The following is a 22,573-nucleotide window of genomic DNA, read 5'->3' as shown; positions in this document are numbered from 1 at the left end:
GGATCTGGTTGTGGCGAAGTTTTCTGTTGTGAGTCACCAGTCTGAGATAGATCCATTTGCAGCGAAGGTTTATTAGAAAACAATCAGAAATAAACAGAGGTAAACCAGAGCAAACACAGTGAACAGGCAGGGCTAAATCGTAGTCAGATACCAGGCAGTGGATCGGGGCAGGCAGATAACAGGCAAGGTCGGAACTCCAGGCAGAGGGTCGAGGCTGGCAGAAAACAGGGGCAAAAATAGGTCAGTAATCAGTCAGGCTATCCAGGGTTGATAATGCTCAGAAATGTTCACAAACGAAAAACAAAACTTTGCACTGAGAGCCGTTCGAGGTGCGGTTAAATAGTCTGGGTGATAGACTGCAGCTGGGCGAGGTGATGAGAGTCATTAGGAGTTGCAGCTGAGTGTGATTAGAGGGCTTCTGGGGAATGTAGTGCAACGGAGAAAATTAGAACTCGGGTGAAAGCGGTCTTGGTTGGCTAACAAGGGAGGTAGCAGAATCTGGGATCGTAACAATGTCAGACATGTGCTGTGATGTCATTGTTCATCTCCATAGAAACTACCCAAACAATCTTTCAAAAAAACTTTTTAAAAGCGACATTACAGCGTTGTGGTGGAAATGACGGCAATACAGTGGGACAACTTTTGTATATAAAATCACATTAATAGTTGTCTGACCTTAAATACCACAATTATGTTTTGATTATTTTACTGATACTGTATACAGTAATATATAAAAAAATAGATAAATAATTTTTTTACACTTCTTTTTCATTCATGGGGAAGATCAGATGTCTGGGTGTGGGACAAGCACAAAACAGCAATATTTGCATCTATAATGATGTTTAAAAAGGTGAAAAAATCATCGTAGACTATCGGTAAAGTTCCTTAAGTACTTTCATTGTAAAGTTAACTATATAAGTGTGAATTATTATAAATTAAATGTTTTTTTTTATTATAAAATATGATCAAAGGACATGAAAGTGCCCATAGTCTAAGAATTGCCCTTAAAATACATTACAAATACATTACTTCAACATTGCATGAGGTATTTTGCTCAGAGTGCACATTGCTCATAGAAAGCCATTAACACTGTCCAGAAAAAAATAAGCATTAAATGCAACAAATTCATAAACACAGTAAATATGTTCCCTTAAATAAAATAGCATAACAGCAACACCATGTGGGCTGAATAAAAAGTTTGTGTGGTAACAGAGACAACGAAAATTACATTAATAAACAAAAGGAAAACGCATACCTGTAGAACACAATGCACATTAATTGCCTTCTGGCTTCCTCTTACTGCACCTCTGCTTCCTAAACATACAAAAATACAGCATTTACTCTACACAAAAGGAACGCTGAAATCTCCGACGAGCTATTGTTCACATGACACGGCCCGCCTGCCGTGGTAAAATGGCGGCTAGAAAGTGAATATGAAACACTGCTAAAACTTATTTTAGCGGTCAAACTAACACAAGACTGCTACGTAGCATTATTGTATTAACATCAGACAATGTGCGTTTAACGTTATAGCTTAAATGATTCAATTTCCAAAGAAAAAAGTACATTAATCCAGCAGCACATTTCCACACAAATTACCCTCAGCAGTGCAAAACGAGACTGAGGGAGACAGAGCGCTACGGAAGGAGGTACAGAGGGGATAGTGTGCAGGTAGGGTCATTTCCACCGGAAACATTCGCTAAAAAAATTAATAAATAAAAATAACTCAATGAGATAAAATTCACAGATATTCAATAAAATCATTAAATGATAAAAAAAAATCACAGATGCTAATTTGAAAATAAGGATTAATAAAGTGCATTTTTAACTCCATTACATAGAGACTAGTAGGTTTAAATTATTAAATGTTAAAACGGCTTGCCATATGACCAGGGCAGACCCGGGGAGCGTTGGACCACTTGAGCATCACCCTAGTATTTTTAGAATTTGTAGCCTAATCTTTATATTGAGTAAAAGGAGGATTTACAGGAGAAAAAAAGTCTGATAGCCCTACACTTTTATGGGAAGAAAATGTAAGAAGAAGAGCACAGTACAAACACAATATTGTTCCATCCCCAATAAAAAAGAACAACACTCTTTGTACCTGACACTCAATTTACGCAGTCGGCTAAGCAGCATATATTTAAAACTACATTTAAAACTTAAAGTTTTTAACACAAAACCACAATGGTTTATTGTCGTGTAAACAAAGTGTCACAACACCCCTCTGTCTTATCTGCAACAACCACAGACGGCTTTATCAGTCACCGACTTAAGGATAACTTCCTGTAGATTCAGCGGAGAGCAGCGCCTCCTCTTTCACTTTCAGTTCGGACGATCATTTCCATAAAGTGACCAGAGTAGGCTATATTGACAGATAAGCCTGTGTTCGGTGTTTTCAGATTCCAGCTTATCTATATAGATTGTCAATGAAGAATCACAGGCTATGGAATATTTAGTAGACAGACTTTTGTAGGCGTGTTTCGTTTGGGATAGGCTATTAATTTCGAAAGTTTCAAATGAGACAGAGATGCATTTGTTCTTAAATTAGGCTATAGGCTACGCATATGTGTATGATTATGTATGAAACGCTTAATTTGCATTTGTAGGGGGAGCATAATGTTCAGGAATTATTTTGGACCTTGTCTGGTAAGGTTTTTTTTTTTTTTTGCCGTTGTTAATGCATTGCGAAGTATATTTATTCAAAGCCATTTGCGTTGTACTATTCCTATTTAAACAAAATTCACAACCATCATTCACTAATCTAGACATCATTAAAAATAATAATATACTATCATAAATGTAAAAATAATAATATACTACTAGGTTACTGTATATTTTATCTGCTTTTGGTAAAAATGAGGAAACGAGTGCTCAAATTTACTCTTGCCGTTAACAGGAACTTGTGCCAATATTCTATATCTCTTTGTGATGTTGGTCTTCTATGTCTCATCCCTTTAGTTGGGTTCTGATTGTGACTGTTGACTTTGAGACAAGGCTGAGTTCCACTATGAGCACTCAGTTGATCCTAAAACAGCGAGCAGAGCTTCTGGCAGTCCTATGTGGTGGAGGCAGTGCTGAAACTCTGGACTGTGTTCTGGACTTACTCCTGGCTTGGGAGATTCTTGTCTGGGAGGATTACCTAAACATACGAGTGGCGGAGAAACCCTTATGTTCTAATGTCAGGCAACTTTTAGATTTGATGTATGATAAAGGAGAAAATGCATGCTGCCATTTTTTGGCTGCAATTAACCAGATCTTACCAGAGGAGCAGAAGGCTGTGCTGTGTTTTGGGAAAGAATGCGCTGTGGTGGGCAAGAACAGACCAGACACTGCAACTTTAACGTTATTGGCAGACAGGCCAGTGTTAGTGACAAAGCTCAGAGATAATATTGACGGAGCTTTGAATGTTTTACTCACAACTGGCTGCTTCACCATCAAAGATTGTGATTGGGTGCAACTACCTGTATACACACCATCACAACAGGTAACTTGATTGAATACCGCTTTTACCCATAAATTAGTTTACTTTCATTGTATTAAGAAATCCTTAAAATTGAATGTGCCCCATGACTAAATTATGGAGCGGATTCAGTTAATCAAACAATTGCCAAAATAAGAGGTATATATACAGTAAGACTTACCTTACAGTTTAACAACATCCCTCCACCACCCCTTCTCCTCACTTCTAGTCCTAACCACTCTTACAACAACCGGGGGGAGTACTCTGGGTTCGGGCCAAATTCCGAGCTCGGAGCCCTCCCCTCGGACAACAAGGGGGTGCATAACAATGCATAATTACATTAATAAAATGTAATGTACATTAATTAAATGTAATACATAATCCACTTAATTACATGTAAGTGTGAACTCATGAACTATCATATAACTTGCCCCATGACTAAATTCATTGTCAGTGACTGTTAAATTGCCAAACAATTTTTAGACAATTGCCAAATGAAAATTGTCACATTGTGATATATCTCTCATACATTAGAAATTGAGTTATTTTCCTATAGTATTAGTTTTAGTTAAATTAGTTTGACATATGACATATTTTTTTCTTCCAAGCCTGTTCACAGTAAATGTCCTTTACTTGCTTAATGAATGTATATCTAGCGATCTTGTTGGATTGTTACAGGTTCGGAGGCTGTTAGACCAAGTAAAGTTTATAGGGGAAACTGCTGCAAAGACCTTACTACAGTATCTAGAGCAAACAGAGCCAACTAGAACAAACCCTGAAGATAAAGAAAGTCACCTCTCTGCTGGTACAAGACATTTCTCAGTTGTATGGACAGGATGTCTTTTTTCACGTCTTTGTCTTTGATGTTGTATAAGATGCAAGAAATGGGCATAATTATGAGGTCACTTTTATTTATTTGAATAAATGTTGACTATTAAATAGATTCATGTAAATTTAAAATAAATATAAATACATTTAGAAATATAAATAAAACAGTAATGAATACAAGACAATACAATAATTTTTACATTTATTTTTTTTCTTTATTACTAATAAGTTAGCTTATCAAAAACATAAATGTAATTGTCAATACACTTTGTCTTCTACTTTACATTGTTTCTCCAGATTGTCTGCTGTACCAGAAGAAGCTGCGAAGCTCTGTTGCGGCACAGTCCCTCTTTCTTAGCACCTACGGTGGGACAGGACGTTTCTCCTTGGATGATATTTACACGGATGGACTTCTTGAAGTGATGGATGGTTCTGGTGAAACTACTACATTAGGGCTGGAGGATGTGGTGGGTCCCATAGGGACTCTAAATGAAGATGCTGACACCATTCTTCTGTCTGGGGAGGCAGGAAGTGGAAAAAGCACACTGCTTCAGCGACTGCACTTGCTCTGGGCAAGAGAAGCTTTTCTCACAAACACTTTTCTGCTGTTCCCTTTCAGTTGCCGCAAACTGAATGCAGAGCACAGAGAGCTGTCTCTGAAAGAGCTCCTCTTCCTGCACTGCTGCTGGCCTGATCGAAGTCAGGATGAGGTGTTCCAGTACATCCTAGACCACCCTCATATGGTCCTCTTTACTTTTGATGGGCTTGATGAGTTTAAACAGGGTTTCACAGATGAAGAACGTCACTGCTGCCCCACAAAGCAAGTGCCTATACCAGTATTGCTTTTCAATCTCTTGCAGGGTACGCTAATGAAGGGTGTTTTGAAGGTGGTCACCAGCAGGCCACATGCTGTGGGCCCATCGCTGAAGCGCTATCTCCGCAAAGAAGTGCACCTAAAGGGCTTTTCTCCTAGAGGTATCAACTGCTTTATAAAGAAACATCATTGCGACTCTGCTATGGCTAGACGTGTCATAGAGTCCCTCCAGAGTAACACAGTGTTACTAGGTCTTTGCCACATTCCAGTCTTCTGCTGGATTGTGACCAAGTGCCACCAGGAGCTTCTGGGTGGTCAAGATGGTATTTCTCAGACCATCACTGATGTTTACCTCCTGGTTTTACAGCATTTCTTCCAGCGAAAGTCATCTCAGCCCCAAGGAGTCCTGGGAAAGGCCTGGTTGGAGGAACATTTGGACACAGTGTTAAAACTTGGACAGTTGGCATTGGAAGGCCTGGAAGTCTCTTGTTATGTGTTCTCAGGATATGAGCTCCAAAGAAATGGGCTCACAGAACAGGATGTTAGCATGGGTTTCCTCATTTACTGCAATGACCTATCTGTGACAGATTACAAACACTATGAGTTTCTGCACATCACCTTACAATGCTTCTTCGCTGCTCTGTATGTTGTTCTGAATCGTAACAACAATCGCTCTACTATCTCCAGACTCTTTCAGCCTCAGTACAGGCAGTTGTTGTGCCTGTCTCAAAGGTGTCTTGGACACTGTATTGATCCTTCAGTTGAGGAGGTTAAGACCCATGTGGCAGAGACACCAAACCTCCAGATTACAGCTCAGTTTGTGTCAGGACTTTTTTCTCAGCGGCACCATAATCTCCTCCTGGACTGCTGTCCTACTGCCTTGCGTGAACGCAAGTTCAAGCAGGTAGTGAAGTCATTGTCTAAAGGGATGCAGAGGCATTTCAAGTCCATTCCTCGTCCTGTAGAAGGGGAAAAGAAGAGCATGCATGCCATGCCAAGTTTTGTTTGGCTAATCAAGTGCATATATGAAATGCAAGACAACAGTATTGCTCAAGATGCCATGGCTAAGTTGGACGTTGAACACCTGAAGCTCACCTATTGTAACATTGGGCCGGTGGAATGTACTGCGCTGGCATACGTGCTGAAGTACCTGCGGAATCCTGTTGGGCTTCAGTTGGACAACAATTCAGTAGGAGATGTGGGCGTGGAGCAGCTTCTACCGTGTCTACATATTTGTCACTCCCTTTAGTAAGATGAGAGATTAATTGATGGTTGTGTTTGAATTGTTGTTTAAGCTTTCTTTTTTTCTTAATTTAAAGGGATAGTTCACCCAAAAATGAAAATTCAAAAATCTACTTGTTCCATCATTTAACATGTTTTCCCCTTTCCAAACCTGTATGCATTGTGGAACACAAAATAAGATATATAAAAATTAAAAAAAATGAGGCCAAGTGTTGTTTGAACCCCACAATATTTTCCTTTTTGTTCTGCAGGAGAAACAGGGTAATGCAATTTTGGAAGATGTGAGGATAAATACATGATTTTCTAAAACTTCTGAATTTTGCAGTTTAAGGAACAATAACATATCAGATGAAGGAATCCGGAAACTTCTGGAAAAAGGAATGACGTGCGAAAGCTTCCAAAAAATAGGGTGAGAATAGCAAAAACCTAAATTCTGAATTTTGTGAATAATGATATTGTATATTTCATTGTTTTACTCATACAACCAAGTTTTATTACTACCTCATAATTTCCTCAGGCTTTTCAACAACAAGCTCACAGATGTTTGCACCCAACACTTTGCTTGGCTGCTAAAAGCAAAGCAGAATTTCCTATCTTTGAGGTCAGCGCTTACTTTATCTAAGGTTATTTTGTTCTAGTTCTGGCCTATGGGATGCTGATCATTCTAATCATTCAAAATATATAATTGCTTTGTAGGCTTGGAAATAATAACATCACATGCCTTGGAGCAGAGCAGCTTGCAGAAGGCCTAAGCTACAACCAGTCTTTGCAGTATTTGGGGTGAGGTCAATGATGAGAAAGAATACTGTGCTTTAATGTTCCAATACTGTGCCTTTATTAAATTATATTTCCATTCTGACTTCTTATTTTCAGATTATGGGGTAATAAAATTGGGGACAGGGGAGCTGAGGCATTGGCAACTGCGCTGAAGAATAGCACATCGCTAATATGGTTAAGGTAATCCTTTAAAATCCAGTATTAATTCTGCATTCTATGACTATAAAAAAAACAACAACCTTGCAGCTGGCTAATGCTAAACAGTGGAAATGGAAAGGTTGCCCAGTCAGATCAAACTAAATTTACAGAGCACTGAGCTACTCTATGCAGCATGTGTTTCTTTTTGTGTGTAATAATAATGTTTGCATTGGTTTGTTTCAGTCTGGTGGATAATGGTGTGGGCAGTGCAGGTGCATGCGCTCTGGCTAAACTCGTCAGTCAGAGCAAAACTTTGGGGGAACTGTGGTGAGTGTGACTTATTTAAACCACTTTGTTTAATTATTTTTTTTAATGTCAGAATTACATGCTTTCTCTCTATTTCTCTCACTCAGGCTGAGCAAAAACTGCATCGGCAGGGATGGAGTTGAGTGTCTGATAGAGGCACTGAAAGTGAACTATAGTGTTAAGGAAGTCTGGTAAGGTAATTTTCCAGTATTTTAGCTGACTGTGTGTGCTAGTTTTACTCAATAAATGTTCATGTGTTTTCTTTAGCAGTGGTTTTGTATGTTGTTTGTAAATACCTAAATACCCTTTAGAATATTTTTTTATATGAATTCTGTCTGGCTAATTTAAAATTTCTCATAACTGTCAAGAAGTGAAACCAATAAAACCATAGCATACATGCAGTCAAGAATCAACAGAAGTGTTAACAGAAGGGTTAAACTGTGTACTCAGGACAAATGTGGGGCATGTTTTTTTTAAAGTTATAAATTTGCATACTATTTATTAATTGCAAATTTTGTTTTGTTTTTGCCAAAACAATTGTTAGATTTTTGCTGTGTAATGAATTGTTCATAGTTGTTCAACTGTTTAAATTTTCCTCAAAGGCCTGTGTTTACTGGCAGGTTCCATGGTGAAAACTTTCCTCATTTAATGTGACAACGTGCCCCACTATGTAATGATTAGCAGTTATCATGCAACTACTTTGAGACTTGATTAATCTTAGTGCAAACAGAATATCAATTGTACTATACTTTATTACATTAATACCCATGTCCGGTGAATGTTTGTACTGTGAATAAAATGTATGTCCTTAATACAAAGGCTCTTTGCTTTGTACTCTTAAAGGCTGAGACGAAATAATCTGAGCCCAGAGGAAGAAGAGGAGCTGAGCAAGCAAGAAACCAGATTGACCTTCTGAGGGCAAGAAGGCTCTGTAAAGCCTGCCACCAAACTCCCAAATCCAATGGTCATCATTTTCTTGAAAAAATACAAAACTTGCACACAAGCAGGAAGCCATAGCTAGTCAAAGTGCCTGTCTTGTAAATGGCTGATCTGGACTGGAGTAGAGGTAGGCCTATATAGCTTAAAAGCTAAATATCCAGGGTCCAATCAGAGTGTCAGATGTGGCCAGAGAATGACTGGATCCTCTGTTACCATTGTTTTGTGACGTGAATGTGCCCCAGCTTGCTCCATGGAGACTGTCACTATTTGTAGAGGAAAACCTTAATAATAAGATGTAAACGGCCAAACCAGTAAACAAACTGAACTTCTACACAGAACATCAGGAGCATACACAACATTTGTCTGACTTTATCCATTGAACACATCCTTAGTTTGCATTTATTGTACATAGTCTTTTTTTATATGGGAGTTACATTTTTGTATTGTATATTCATGGTCTATATGTCTGTTACTTGCAACACAGATTGTCAGGGTTTGTTATGATGTTTTAAATCCCTTTAATTACATCTTCTATGACTTGTATTTCATGAAAACCATAGATTTATTTGTTTATTCTTTCTCACACAAAATTCATGAAACAGTTGTTCACTGATAAAAGTTTACAAGAGCTTGATCTAGGATTTATGTGAAACATGCTGTAAAAGTAAGCATTTGATTTATATGCTTGGAAGAACAGAAAGGAAATAAACTGCAGTGTACAACCTGTCACCCAGCCAGTTCCTTAAAAACTCTTCAGCCAAACTACTGGAAAACCCCAAAAGGCGGGGCTAAGTAAAGTACAACCGAAATGACCAATCAGATTTTAGCTGTCACTCACTGTCCAATAGGAGATCAAGTTTCTCTCCAATAACGCAGCATGTTTGGTTTAACCGTCACATACACAACCACACTGTAAATAATACTCGCACTGATTTCAAATGAAACAACGGCCTCGGCTTTACCAATATTACCGGATTTTATTCGAGTTTCCCTCATCGTTTCACCCGGGATTATTACCAGCGGGTTTAAAGTGCACGGAGGAGGCGACTGTCCCTCCATTAACCGGTAGCTAGTATTACGGATTGGAGTCAGCGCTGGCTTCAGCTGAGCCCATGCGACAATGTCAAATAAACACCATCATCATTACTAACAGCGCCACGAGAGTTTCACTGGAATAATCTCAAATGCCATTGAAGGCGGACGGATGAATACCGGGATATTTAAACGTCAGGTAAGAGGAGTCTGATCCGCTCATGCTGATGTCACCTGTTTACCGCTACAGACTGACTCTGACACATGACTAGCTTTAGATCCGTAACTGTAACCAGACCCGCTGATTATACATGACAACAAAGGGTTATCCAGCGCTGACATTATCTCCAAACCGAGCTCTATGAGTGGGAATAACCGTTAACAGAGAAGCTGATAGTTTGCCTTCTGTACCTGGTCATTGTCATTTAGTGTAGGGCCTGCCCATCTCTACTGCATCGTTTTCATCCGGCAGTCACAGTCTAGAGAAAGTGCATAACGGTGATGTGATATTTACATTGGGTGCATTACAGTACATCATTGATACAGTGATAAGACTTACAAAAGCCTGTACATATTGCTAATACATTGGCATTACAGGTGGGTGTTCCTGGCTCTGCATGCCTCCTATGTTGACAAAGCATCAACTTCACAGATCACTGTCTGTTGAATATCAATGGCTGTGGAGGGACAGACAGTCAGCATGAATATTGTCACTCAAAGCTTGAGAGTCCCTCCAAGTGATCATGATTATTGTTTAGAGATCTGGTTCTCAACTTTTTTTCTTAGGTTTGCCCTGTTTTACATGTCATGTACTTCACAGATATAAACAACAAGAACAACAACAAAAGCCAAACAAGTGGCATTGAGATGAATGGGAATGCTAACACTATGCTTTGGCATTATTAGCCCTCCTTGATCCATTCACATGGAATTAAGCTAGCTTGACGACCCCTAAGAATTGGCACCTTTTGACGTGTTTGCCTAGAGATCACTAATATTTACCAGAACACTGATCTCTGTGTGGACAGGCTAGGCTGTAGACGTTAATGAAAACCGTACTGTCATTTTTAGGATGGGCCAAATCACTGCCGAACCACCTAAACTGCAGGATCTTTCTTCGCTGCCACATCTTACATTTCAGACAGAAGTAGATGACACGTGCAATATCAGTAAAATGTCATGCAGTAGAGCATTCCCTGTCTCGTCTTTTATTCTTGCTATTAGTCATTATGCAGTAGTGGTAAGTGTGCACTATTATTGTGCATACAGGAAGCTCAGAGTGAGATTTAATTCGCTGTGTGAATTCCCCTGCTGCTGGGGGAAAAACCAACCAGTCACACAGACTCTGTTGATGCAAGTGTGTTCGGCTGGTTATTCTAATTTCGTGGTCATTGATGAGGTATGCCAGTTAGCCAAGTCAGTGGTTGTCATGTGATGTTGCTTAAAGGAAAATTTCACCCATAAATTATGATTCTGTCATCATTTACTCACCCTCATATTACACACCCTTTCTTCTGTAGATCACAAAAGAGGATATTCGAAAAATTGTCTTTTTTCCATATCTTTCATTGTATGAACAAAAGACAGACTTTATCAAAATATGTTCTGTTCCAACTTCCACAGAAGAATGATGGTGAGTAAATGATGACAGAATTTGGATGAACAAGTACTATCCCTTTAATGACCCACATTTTAAATTGAACACCAATTGGTAACCCAACAGAGTAGCAGAATTTTTCATACACAAGTATAAGTAAGCAAAATGGTTGTTAACTCTTTCACACATAGAGGAGAGCTATTCAAAAAGCATTTTATTGCATATGCATGGGTATTGATGGCATAGTTGCACATCAGCCTCTACAGTGGACCCATATGCATCATCCTATACACTGCGACCAAATGGCAAGCCGTTGTACTGTATGTCACATTTTTTTCTCCAAACCAAGATCACCAAAGGCAAGTCAGAAATGCCAAGTTGCTCCGGAATGTCCATCCATTACTTCTGTCCTAGGAGACTCTTGCAAAGAAATTGTTGTAGCATCAAGCAACAACATCTAAGGAGTCATATCATTGTTACATTTTGCAGTTATTCATTTTAGATTGGGAGGAAATTCTGATTATTCATCTGTCCAGTAAATTGGACATCATGCATCATTAACTATATTTGAACTACAATTCATGCTATTACTGTGACTGATGTTCTTGAAAATACTTCATCTGCAGTAACTTTGTTAGTGTAAATAAATGTATTTGTGTTATTATAATTTTATTTACATTTACAACAAAAAAGTAATGTGATTACATAATGAGCATTACTTGTAATGCACTCGTTACATCAGAAAATTAATCTGATTACGTCGTGCATGTTACTTGTTGTGCGTTACTTTACTAATTACACCAAAAAGTAATCTGATTACATTATGCATGTTACTTGTAATCCGTTACCAGTACCCCTGACACTGTTCATTTCAGATTAGATTGAAAAACACTAGGGCTGCAACAACTAATCGATAAAATCGATTATAATCGATTATGAAAATCGTTGTCAACGAATGTCATTATCGATTAGTTGGTCTGCTTACGTCACGGGGAGCGTTTACTGGTACGCACACACACGCAAGGTCTCTCTCCCTCAGGCGCTCTGCCGAGCGCGCGCGCTACACGGTTTGGAGCAGTCTCTTCTGTCTCGCATGCGCGCTCTTGCTTGCGCGCTCTAGATTTCGGGAGTTTGAACTAATTCGCGGGCATCAGGGAGCCGCAATCAATATGCGGGAGACTCCCGGGACTTCCGGGATGTCTGTATTTTGTCTCGAGCATCAGGTTGTGCAATCAGTTCGCTCGCAACGTAAGTGATGGATTAAAATAGCGCTACCGCAGAAATAGGTTAAATTAAAACGGTGTTTACAAAGTGAAGCATTAAATACAAAGGCAGTTAATAACAGCAGCAGTAAAATATTGTTTTTTAGTCACTGTACTCAGTGGTTTTCAGTGAATGCTTGTGCACTAATGCATAATTTCTCCTGTCCTTTACTCAAGCCTGTTAGCTTGCTGGGTAACGTTACCTCCATTCCGTTCTCTTTTTATAGCATTTGTCTACTAAGTTTTAATTGTTTTTCAAACGCGATCTACTGCGGCTCTACGTTCACACAATTGTTTTCAGTCTTTCTATATTTATTTAATCAATTTATCCTTATATTATTCTTTTATATATTATATATAATATATATTATATTCTTTATCCTTATATTCCTTATATATAATTAATTTTAAATAAAAATTAAATGAATTATATATTTTAGATGTTTTTAGTTTGTTTTTAGTTCAGATATTCACATCTGAACAACATGTCTGTGTAAATTTGTTTTAACAAAAATTGTGTTAAAACATAATATGTTGGATATCATTTTTTTAACAATAATCATGTTTGTCAACTTGCCATCAGCAATTATCATTAAAAACAATGCAAATATTGATATTAGTAAAACTCAATGTGTGGCTTTTGCACTTTTTAAAGTACACTTTTACACATAAATACCCTGATTTACGGTTTTATTTAGTTATAATAAAAAAAAATATCTAATTTAATTTCTATCCGATTAATCGATTAATCGAAAAAATAATCGTCCGATTAATCGATTATCAAAATAATCGTTAGTTGCAGCCCTAAAAAACACAAAGGAAAACATCAATAGATCAATGTAGATTTCAGTCTGAGGTTTTCACATAGAGGAGAGCTAGAAATGTGTCCATCTTGAACATCATCAGAATTATTAGCTAATAATAGTAAATCGACAAACCAGTAAATAGACTGGATGGAGCGTCATCGTTATCTAGCCTACATAATCTAAGTTGGGTTCCACTTTCCAAAGAGTTGTACCTTCACCGGTTGTAGAGATCTAAGATTGAATCACGTCCTCATGTTCTGAGATCAAAGACATGAGAATTTCAACTTGTTCAAAACAGAACAACTCTGTCTGCTGGACGAAAGGGAACAAACTCAATTGCGTTTGCAATATTTCGCGTTTATATTTTTTGTATATATTTCATAGTTTTCACATGATTTGATATAATTTTATTCATTGGTTTGTTTAATTCACACAATATTGCTGTGTTACTACTGTATTGTTTAATAAAGTATCTCTTCAGTTACAACCAAAATTGCATCGACATCTGAAAATCTCTTTGAAAATGTATTTGCAAAATAAGTAAAATCTTGTTTTTCATGCCCCATAAGAGCTTTAAAAACTCAGGGAAAATCCTGACTCAGTTTGTCATAATTCTTGCTTGAAAGGGTTAAACAAAAACAAAATCAATTGTACTGCACACACAGGACCAAAAAAGTTATTACAATATAATTTGATTGAAAATCAAAAAAATAATAATACACAAACAGAAGTGTGATCTATATTTTTTATACAAATGAATTTTGATAGTTTTGTGCTCTTGACAGCCGATAATTAATCACATGAAACTGTCAACTGTCGGATGTTTTGGACCCATGTTTATTCTCGTTCTAAGTGAGCCCATAGTCTGGGTCATTGACCAATTTTCTTTACCCTGACATGTTTTGGTCATGGTTTTTGAGGTTAAGGGCATTAAGGGCCGGTCCATTTTGGCAAGCTTCTATAAATGACAGATTCATTTTCACCAAAATACCTTTTGTTTGGATGCACTGCATTTTTTTTGTCAGGAACAAAAATATGGGAAAGATTTTTCTCCTTCCTTCGAAAAGGTAATAGACGTATTACTTTCTACTAAGACTATAACTATGCACAAGTTGATGCATTTTATTTACATTTCGCATTGTGCCATTTGCCCCTGTTCTCCGAAACCCTGTCAAAACAGACGTGTGACCTATTTTTGGGCTGCGACCCACCAGTTGAGATACACTAATTTAAAATATGATTCTAAATATGTTGTGCCATTTTTCAGCACAATTTCTTCCTAAAAAGTTAACTAGACTAAACCCGTGGAGGCCTAGATCCGTGGTTCTCAGCGTTGTTTGGGCCAGAGCGCCCTACCCATTATCTAGGAATGTTTTTAATTGAATTTTAATTGAATTCTAGTGAAAAATAATCATATTTATCCCTCCATTAGAAGATATACTGTTTTGGAAAAATAGATTGAATCCCCAGTTTAGTGCTGCCTTATTCCTTATTGTCAGTGTCATGTGTCCATTCCTTTTTAAATCTTACTTTTTTTATGGATGTTTGTAAGTGGGGTGTGTCTTTTGCTCTCTGTCTTGCTTTTTAAATGTGCAAAATGTGCAGTAAATTTTTTTGTTAATAAAGAAATTTATAATGTTAATAAATTCCGTTTTAAATAATTTAAAGTAAATCACATTTCTATTTATCATTTCATATTTCTATTTCAATCTTTCAGTTCATTAAACAATTCTGATTAAAAAACACCTCACATTCCACATTTTTATAAGTAGCACAATCATTTTCAGCTAATAATAATAATCAGAAATATTTCTTGAGCGCCTGCATATTAGCATGAGCACTGCATTATCTTGTGACACTAAAGAAGACTGGAGTAACAGGAAAAAAAAGTCCTGTAATTTACTGACAAAATGTTAATTGCTGCAGTCTAGCCTATTTAAAATCTTTAATTAATCGGAATGAATTATTTTAGAAAACAGTTTGAATGAATGATTCAATGACTCACTCATAAAGTCTTCGCTTGTTTCATTATATGTGTGTCCCAGACGAAAGATGACCATTTGTGGCAATTTCTGTGGTTGTGGCTCCTAAACAGTTGTCCTGCGTTGTACAGTTAGAGAGGTTCAAAGACGGCTGTTGTCACTCTCTCGCGACCAAAGAAATCCTGCGATCATTTTCTGACAGTATCGGAAATTTAGCATGATCATCTCAGTGTGTTTACTGGTACTACTGAACGTCTACTGACTAGCCAATAAAAATGCAACATGAAATGGTGTAATGATCAACAGGGCATGGCGCTAAAACTTAAAATGACTTACCTCATGCTTCAATTGGTGTCATCATCATACATTCTACATTCATGTCGTACCCAAGTTTATTGGATGCATTTCGTATAGTGCGATTTGTATGATCTTATAGGATTGTTGAAATTTTACAGTCTGTAGCAGGCATTACTGGATGAATTAGCGTTTTTGAATGAATCTCTTGAGTGAATGATTCAATTACAAATACATTTTTTACAGTCACTTGTCGCCACCTGGTGGCATAACGATGTAATCTGTACATTAAAAAAATAATTTAAAATAATTTGAAAACAAATACCTCCAGCAATACAATGAACTGTTTTTGCCCAGCTAAATAATAACTAGAGACTGCTGGCACCGAAAGCATCGCACTTTCAAGTATAAAATGGCTGCGCCCGGCCCGCTCCTAAGTTAAAAATAGAAAGGTGGAAAGATCCTCTTTTTGAAGTAGCATTGGCTAGGTGGCGCTGTCACAAACAACTAGGGTCATAGAAATGCCCTGAAACTGCAGCCTCCGGTTTTGCAGGAATCTGCAGTATTTATATGAAGTGCCAAGTTACTTTCAAAAAGTGATTTGCTCTATTTTGATCGCTACCGTAGACATCTGAAATGTCTCCCAGGCCAGTATCACAGAAATAACGAAACTGTGTGGTTTCTGAAGCTGTTTCATAGGCTACTGTACATGATAACTGCTCTCTCTGGCTCAGCGGCAGCGCCAACGCAGATTTGAATGTTCCAGTGTGATTTTGTTAAAGGTTTAACAGACACAAGCGAATCGTTGTCATCTAGGAATGAGATCGCTTGGGTGTTTGAATCGAGATCACAATCTTTTGCAACTGTACTTATGAGTGTTAAATAAACGCTTTAGAAATTTGCCATGGAAACTTTAATTATGTAGATTATCAAACTGTAGCCAATCAGGAAACAAGAAGCTAGCATTTATATTAATTTTTCCAATAGAAAACAAGAACAAGAAAAAAACCATATTGTGTTATATTGTGTCGGAATGCTAAACGCAGAAATTGTTTTCACTGGTAGTCCGGCAGCTGCACTACAGAAACACTGAAGTAAAAAGTCATTGTGTGATTCTCAATACTCAAATTGATGCTTTGTCATTTCCTCCCTCCTCCCTCCTCCAGCCTGTGACCCGGAAACTGATCAAAGTTAGCCATCTTAAAGGACATCTCAATTCTCTAATTGCACCGTGAGGAATCGAGGAGCGAGGATTGAGGAAGCTTCCAGAGGAGCTATGAGCGAGGATGCACAGCTGTATTATGTGGAAGTGAAAAAACCTGAAGCACATGTAAATTCTCCTCCTCCTTCACGTTTGTCAAAATTATTTTAATTTATGCTTTATTATTATTATTTAAATAACTAAACTTCAACAACATAACAGCAGATCCTCTGAGCGCAGCTGATGACGGTGTGAAGTGACTGAGTGATCAAGAATATTCAAATGTACAACTCAGAATTTCCTTCGATTCCTCGCATCCTATGGGGGGATGGAGCTGAGATGCAATTAGATGAAAATTAGAAAGGAGAAGCACCCATTGATATGGAAATGATACACTGTTGATTCTAGTCTCATTGGTGTAAACTGGCAGGTTACACTCTGTCTACACTGGATGCGAAAGGCGCGATACATCGCAACAAAAGCACATTGAATCCATTATAATCAGTGATACTGATTAGCGGTTTTATGGGGATGTTCAGCTGCATGTGAATACAATTTAATGCAATACATGACTTAGTGCATGATTGTAAGTTACTGAACAATCATCAGTATCTGTAGCTGGTTGTAGCCTATGATGTAGTGTATGAGAGACTGATTTAGCTTTGAGCTTTTTAGCTTAGTTAAAAACAGAACCATGGTCAAAGTACTCTGAATGGGTATGCTAAATGTGTATTACATTTTACAAAATTCATTTCATTTGCATAAATTAAATTGAAAATAGTTTTCATAAGTCATCTGTGTATTATCTGCTTTTATTTTCTTATTTAAAACATGGGAACATTAATAAGTGAAACCGATGACATTGTTTAGCATCATTTTCCTAAAAGATGTCGACAACATTTGATATTAAGCAATTCACATATTCTTTAACCTCATGTTAAACGACTGAATTTGAACCTTGTTTAGTCATATCTGCAGTAGACGAATATGGCAGTAGACGAATGTCCCCAGCCATGCTAATTATGTTAATAATATGGCAAATGCTAGTGGGCCACTGCAAGTTCCTTAGAGGGTAGCAGGAAGGATTGGTCAGAGCTGGTAATTTTAGGTGGCAACACAAAGCCGCTTTAAGGCAAGAGAGTTTACACGGTGGCCATAATTGTAACATCGCCAGACAGCTATTTCCAGCATGCAATTACGTTCCTATTTATCCCAAGTTTGAGAAAGACAAAATCGACATAACTATTTGTTATACTATTTGTATTTGAACATTGTATCTCAAAAACATATTTGAAATCAGGAATACAATCGTATAACAATGGTATCATAAATTGACTTCTTTAGCTCAATCGTGCAAAAACTGAAGATTTTCAGTTCTTTATCCACTATACTGTGGAGATGACGAGTCAGCATCGTCAACTTTAAATTGCAGTTGACACTGATTCAGGAAACACTAGTTCATTAATGTATTATTAAAATGTTTAGACAGTCTCCTTTCTGTTTTTTCCCAAAACACTCATACTCATTACTTTTGTGGCAAGATTTATGTGCGCTTAAGCCCTTAATTTATATATTTTAAAGGCTAATTATTATGGTTTAGTATTTATCTGTAATGTACAACAGGTTAGCAATGTTATATATCTCTCTGGGGTCGAGAAACGCGCCGGCGCGTTTTGCTGTTTTTTTTCCACATAGCAGCAACATAGACTTAAAATACTCCGTCATTTTTGGTCATATAAATAAAATCAATACATGATTATAAACTATAGAGGGTCTTCTTTTTTGTGTACACTCACATTAACATCAAAACCGTGTGCTTTTGTAAAATGAAGAAAATAAACAGGGTGTGCTTTCTGACTCTCTGTCTCCGTTAAATTTTTTTCTGGTGCACGTCTCTAAACTTAAACAAAGCTCAGCGAATACTATTCACACAAGCACGAGCAATATATCTTTATTATCATTTAAGTTTGTACTTTTAAAATATCTAATTCAAAACTAAATGAATATATTCTCTGTTTATGTAATCTATAAAAAAAGAGAGAGGTGTCAGCCGATCTCATTATCGTTCTCTCAGCTCATTATTCTGCTAATGTGACACGCCCACGGAGAGCGCGCGCTATTCAAACGCAAATGATCTGAAGCAACACATGCAAAGTGTCAACGCCCCTCATAAACGCAACATAAACACAACAAATGTAATCATCATATTAATGTAGCCTACTATTTCTTCTTGCGAGGCTGTGTGAGGAGTAATCCTGGGACATTTACCTCAGAACATGTGCTGTTTTTTTTCATTTCGAGGAGCAACGGATCCATCTGATAAGTAAGTTCTTTATTATTATTGTTCTAATCGCGATATCATAGTGTATGTAAACCGCAAAAAGACTGTTTAAATATGAATCGCGTCTGTGTGTGAATGAATGAACTGAACAGTTTTTACCAAACCCTATTACTATACTGAGATGAGTGAAAATCGACTGAAATATGTTGAAATAACGTTAAAATGTCTTTGTATTAGCAACGTATTAAACTGCAAATTAATATGTATGCCCTAATATAGGCTCATAAAAACAACAAACGATATGCCTATGTTACAGACGAAATATGAAAGACAACATTTTGGTGACTAGTTTTGGATAGATTATTAACTGTTTAATGTAAAATATGCTACTGCCACATCGAATAAGCTTTTGTTCACCAATTTCTGCTCAAATGTTATATATTAGGCTATGTTTGTTTTGTCAAAAATAGAGTCATCAAGTAGGATGCTATTATAGTGTTTGTTCCAATGTAGGCTTTATTCAAACTAATGAATCCTTAACTTTGAAATATGTAGGCTATGATAAAATGTATACTTTAGTTTTTACAAAGAAATATGAAATATCCATCTGAGAAGTAAGTTTTTTTATTAGTGTTCTAATTGCGATATCATAGTGTATGTAAACCGCAAAAAGACTGTTTAAATATGAATCGCGTCTGTGTGTGAATGAATGAACTGAACAGTTTTTACCAAACCCTATTGCTATACTGAGATGAGTGAAAATCGACTGAAATATGTTGAAATAACGTTAAAATGTCTTTGTATTAGCAACGTATTAAACTGCATATTAATATTTATATGCCCTAATATAGGCTATCATAAAAACAACAAACGATATGCCTATGTTACAGAAGAAATATGAAAGACAACATTTCGTTGACTAGTTTTTGGATAGATTATTAACTGTTTACTGTAGCCTAAACTATAGACTACTGCCACATTGAATAAGCTTTTGTTCACCAATTTCTGCTCAAATGTTAAATATATTAGGCTATGTTTGTTTTGTCAAAAATAAAGTCATCAACTAGGATGCTATTATAGTGTTTGTTCCAATGTAGGCTTTATTCAAACTAATGAATCCTTAACTTTGAAATATGTATGATAAAATGTATACTTTAGTTTTTACAAAGAAATATTACACTTGAAATATTGTTATTTTAATTGTTGCTGTAATTGTAACCTTTTTAATAAAATAGCAAATAATATATTTAGAAGGTAGATGTAAACAAAATCTTAAAAGGTCAATAGAAGCCTTCTCTTCAAATTATTTGTATTGTGTTTTATTAGTGACAAATTTGGGGAGAGGATACATATCCAAAACTTTCTGAAAATACAGTATGAGAATTAACTACACAATTACTAGAAATGTTCACCTTGGATATTATACAATTTGCAAGCAAAAATACAAGTGGAAAAATACAATTTTTTTATAGATGTTTCCAACTGTGAACCAATTTTGTAGTATATATACACATTTCTTTTCTTGTGTCCTTGTATTCTTTCTTGTGGCTCAGTGACACACCTGTGAAAAGCTCATTATGCAGGCTCATTAAGCAGGTCTTTTGTCTTCACAGGTGTGAATCAGACCATTATACATGAGTCACGCCCATTTCGCATATTGCCTTTCCAAACAAAAAGTGTTTTACTAAATTTAAATCAATGTATTGTTTTATGTGAATGATTTGGAAGGATGATTTTCAGATCATTTTGAAGCAAAAATCCTAGGCGAGAACATCCATTAGTCAAAGGTCTTGTGGACACATATTTAGTATGTGTTTTGTGGCCTTATTTCAGAGACTTTAAGTTTTAGTTTTTTCAATAACCATGCATAAACAATATTCTCTCAAAAATACAAACATGTACATACATCTTGCTAACATATTATGGTAGCCCTGTTTGTGCTATATAGAGTGAATTTACACCTTTGCCATTAACATGTTTATAAATAACTGAAAAAAGCACAAATGTTAGAGCATGTCAGAATGCTCCAGGACCCCAAAAACACATAGGACCCCAGAGGGATATACTATTCTTTCTTCTTTGCTGTTTAGATGAACTACTACTAGTCGACAGAGCTGCATAATTCAGGATAAATAGAGATCACAACTCCCACAATTCTGAATAGACAACTGAACAAAATAACATAATTTTCTAGAGGTTCTGACGAAATGTTATTTGCTGCAGTCTATTTAAAAAACGTATTGAGTTAATTTTTTTTTAAATTAATGATTCATTGACTCACTCAGAAAGACTTCACTTGTTTCATTCATTACTGGATGAATCAGTGTTTTTGAAGGAATCTCTTGAATTAATGATTCAGTGACAAATATATTTTATTAACAGTCACTTGTCACCAACTACGGGTGTAACGATGGAAACGATACAATCTTTATTTGAAGCATCAAGTTACTTTCAAAAGGTGATTTACTCTATTTTGATCACTACTGTAGACATCATTGTTTGTATCTGAACTAGTATAAACTTTTATTCCAGGACTTTTGTGATAATTTGAACTATTTGTAACAGAGAAATAATTATACTGTGTGGTTGAAAAGACTGTTTCTGAAGCTGTTTCATACCTGTACATGACAACTGCTCTCTCTGAGTCAGCAGCAACGGCAACACTGTTTCACTGTGATCGTACTTGTCAAATGTTAGACATAGCAATACAACTGTCATTTTGTCATTTAGGAAAAAGATTGTGTGTGTGTTTGTATCGTGCAGCTTTACTAGTCGACTAGAAAATATTCCGTCGGGAGCATCCTAAAACTTACTCAAAACTGAAACAGGCAAAAAAAACAAAAACAAGACCAACCTCATTCTTAAACCTCTATACTTTCTCTCTTTTTACAGCTCTTTATGTCCGTTCAATCCATCTATCCCTTTCCCATTGAAAAGGTCATGAAAGCTCCCTCTTCCTGGTCCCACTGACCCCTCACGACCCTCTGACCTTCGACGTGTGTTCCTGTCATCTTCAACCCACTCCTGCTATGCAGCCATGAGCTCTGCGCTATGGAGCCAGGAGAAGCCTGCTGGTAGTTTCCGGGACGACTGGCGTTTCTACATTGTGGTGAAGGAGTGCACCGTGGAAAAGCCGGGTCAAAAGACTCAGCGCATCCCACGCGGCAGCCTTGGTCAGGCCTGCCAGGAACGTAACAGCCTGGGTCGCACGATCCCTCCTAGCAAGGGTAAGCGCAGCCTACGCATCCTGGACCAGACCAATGTGGTGGTGAGCGTGGATGAACGGGATGTGATGGAGCTGGAGGAGAAGCTGGCTGAGCTGCTGTTCCCCATCACCAACTGTGAAGAGCGTTACAGTCTGCTGTGCAACAGAGCACGCCTGGACAGGGCCCATGACATCAACTGTGGATCAAAAGTCCGAGTGCAGCTGAGGTCCGGGGACGAGCCCCTTCCAGGCGTGGTCCGCTTTAAAGGAGCTCTGCTGCCTGACCGGGCACTGAGCGGTATCTGGTTTGGTGTTGAATTACTGGTGAGCAATGCTGTTTGTCTTGTTTGCGTTGTTTGTCTGGTTTTGGGTTCACCCAGCCCTCGAGTGTGTGTTCATTACAGGA

At 37.3% G+C, this 22,573-nt stretch overlaps 2 protein-coding genes across 3 annotated transcripts in view; both read left to right on the top strand.

Annotated features, from left to right (window-relative positions):
* The first annotated feature begins 1,608 nt into the window (after positions 1–1,608).
* On the top strand, positions 1,609–9,236 carry nod2 (nucleotide-binding oligomerization domain containing 2). The gene is made up of 12 exons (XM_077228943.1): positions 1,609–1,671; positions 2,610–2,649; positions 2,962–3,487; positions 4,142–4,268; positions 4,589–6,353; positions 6,673–6,756; positions 6,865–6,948; positions 7,044–7,127; positions 7,221–7,304; positions 7,506–7,589; positions 7,676–7,759; positions 8,412–9,236. Exons 3-12 carry the CDS (start codon positions 3,011–3,013, stop codon positions 8,482–8,484), a joined length of 2,946 nt encoding a protein of 981 aa, XP_077085058.1. The 5' UTR covers positions 1,609–1,671; positions 2,610–2,649; positions 2,962–3,010; the 3' UTR covers positions 8,485–9,236.
* A 148-nt stretch (positions 9,237–9,384) lies between these two features.
* The window catches only part of cyld (cylindromatosis (turban tumor syndrome)), a 31,104-nt gene continuing 17,915 nt past the window's right edge, over positions 9,385–22,573 (top strand). Inside the window, exons 1-2 of one of the 2 annotated variants that reach the window (XM_077228960.1) lie at positions 9,385–9,738; positions 21,855–22,491. In XM_077228960.1, the coding sequence (XP_077085075.1) occupies positions 22,000–22,491 (492 nt within the window). In that variant the 5' untranslated portion in view covers positions 9,385–9,738; positions 21,855–21,999. The remainder of the gene's footprint in view (positions 9,739–21,854; positions 22,492–22,573) is intronic. The other variant, XM_077228959.1, reaches the window with a different exon arrangement.

Source organism: Siphateles boraxobius, unplaced genomic scaffold, assembly GCF_051911475.1.
Source record: "Siphateles boraxobius isolate OS27281-9 unplaced genomic scaffold, OSU_SipBor_1 130, whole genome shotgun sequence".
Classification (NCBI taxonomy): Eukaryota; Metazoa; Chordata; class Actinopteri; order Cypriniformes; family Leuciscidae; genus Siphateles; species Siphateles boraxobius.
Note: the sequence above shows the minus strand (reverse complement) of the source record. Positions and strands in the feature narration are given on the sequence as shown.

Excerpts from the sequence above, each read along its gene's own strand:
- nod2 (XM_077228943.1), top strand. The coding sequence starts at position 3,011 with ATGAGCACTCAGTTGATCCTAAAACAGCGAGCAGAGCTTCTGGCAGTC. Across the intron at positions 3,488-4,141 it reads TATACACACCATCACAACAG|GTTCGGAGGCTGTTAGACCA; the intron begins GTAACTTGATTG and ends GGATTGTTACAG. Across the intron at positions 4,269-4,588 it reads AGAAAGTCACCTCTCTGCTG|ATTGTCTGCTGTACCAGAAG; the intron begins GTACAAGACATT and ends TTGTTTCTCCAG.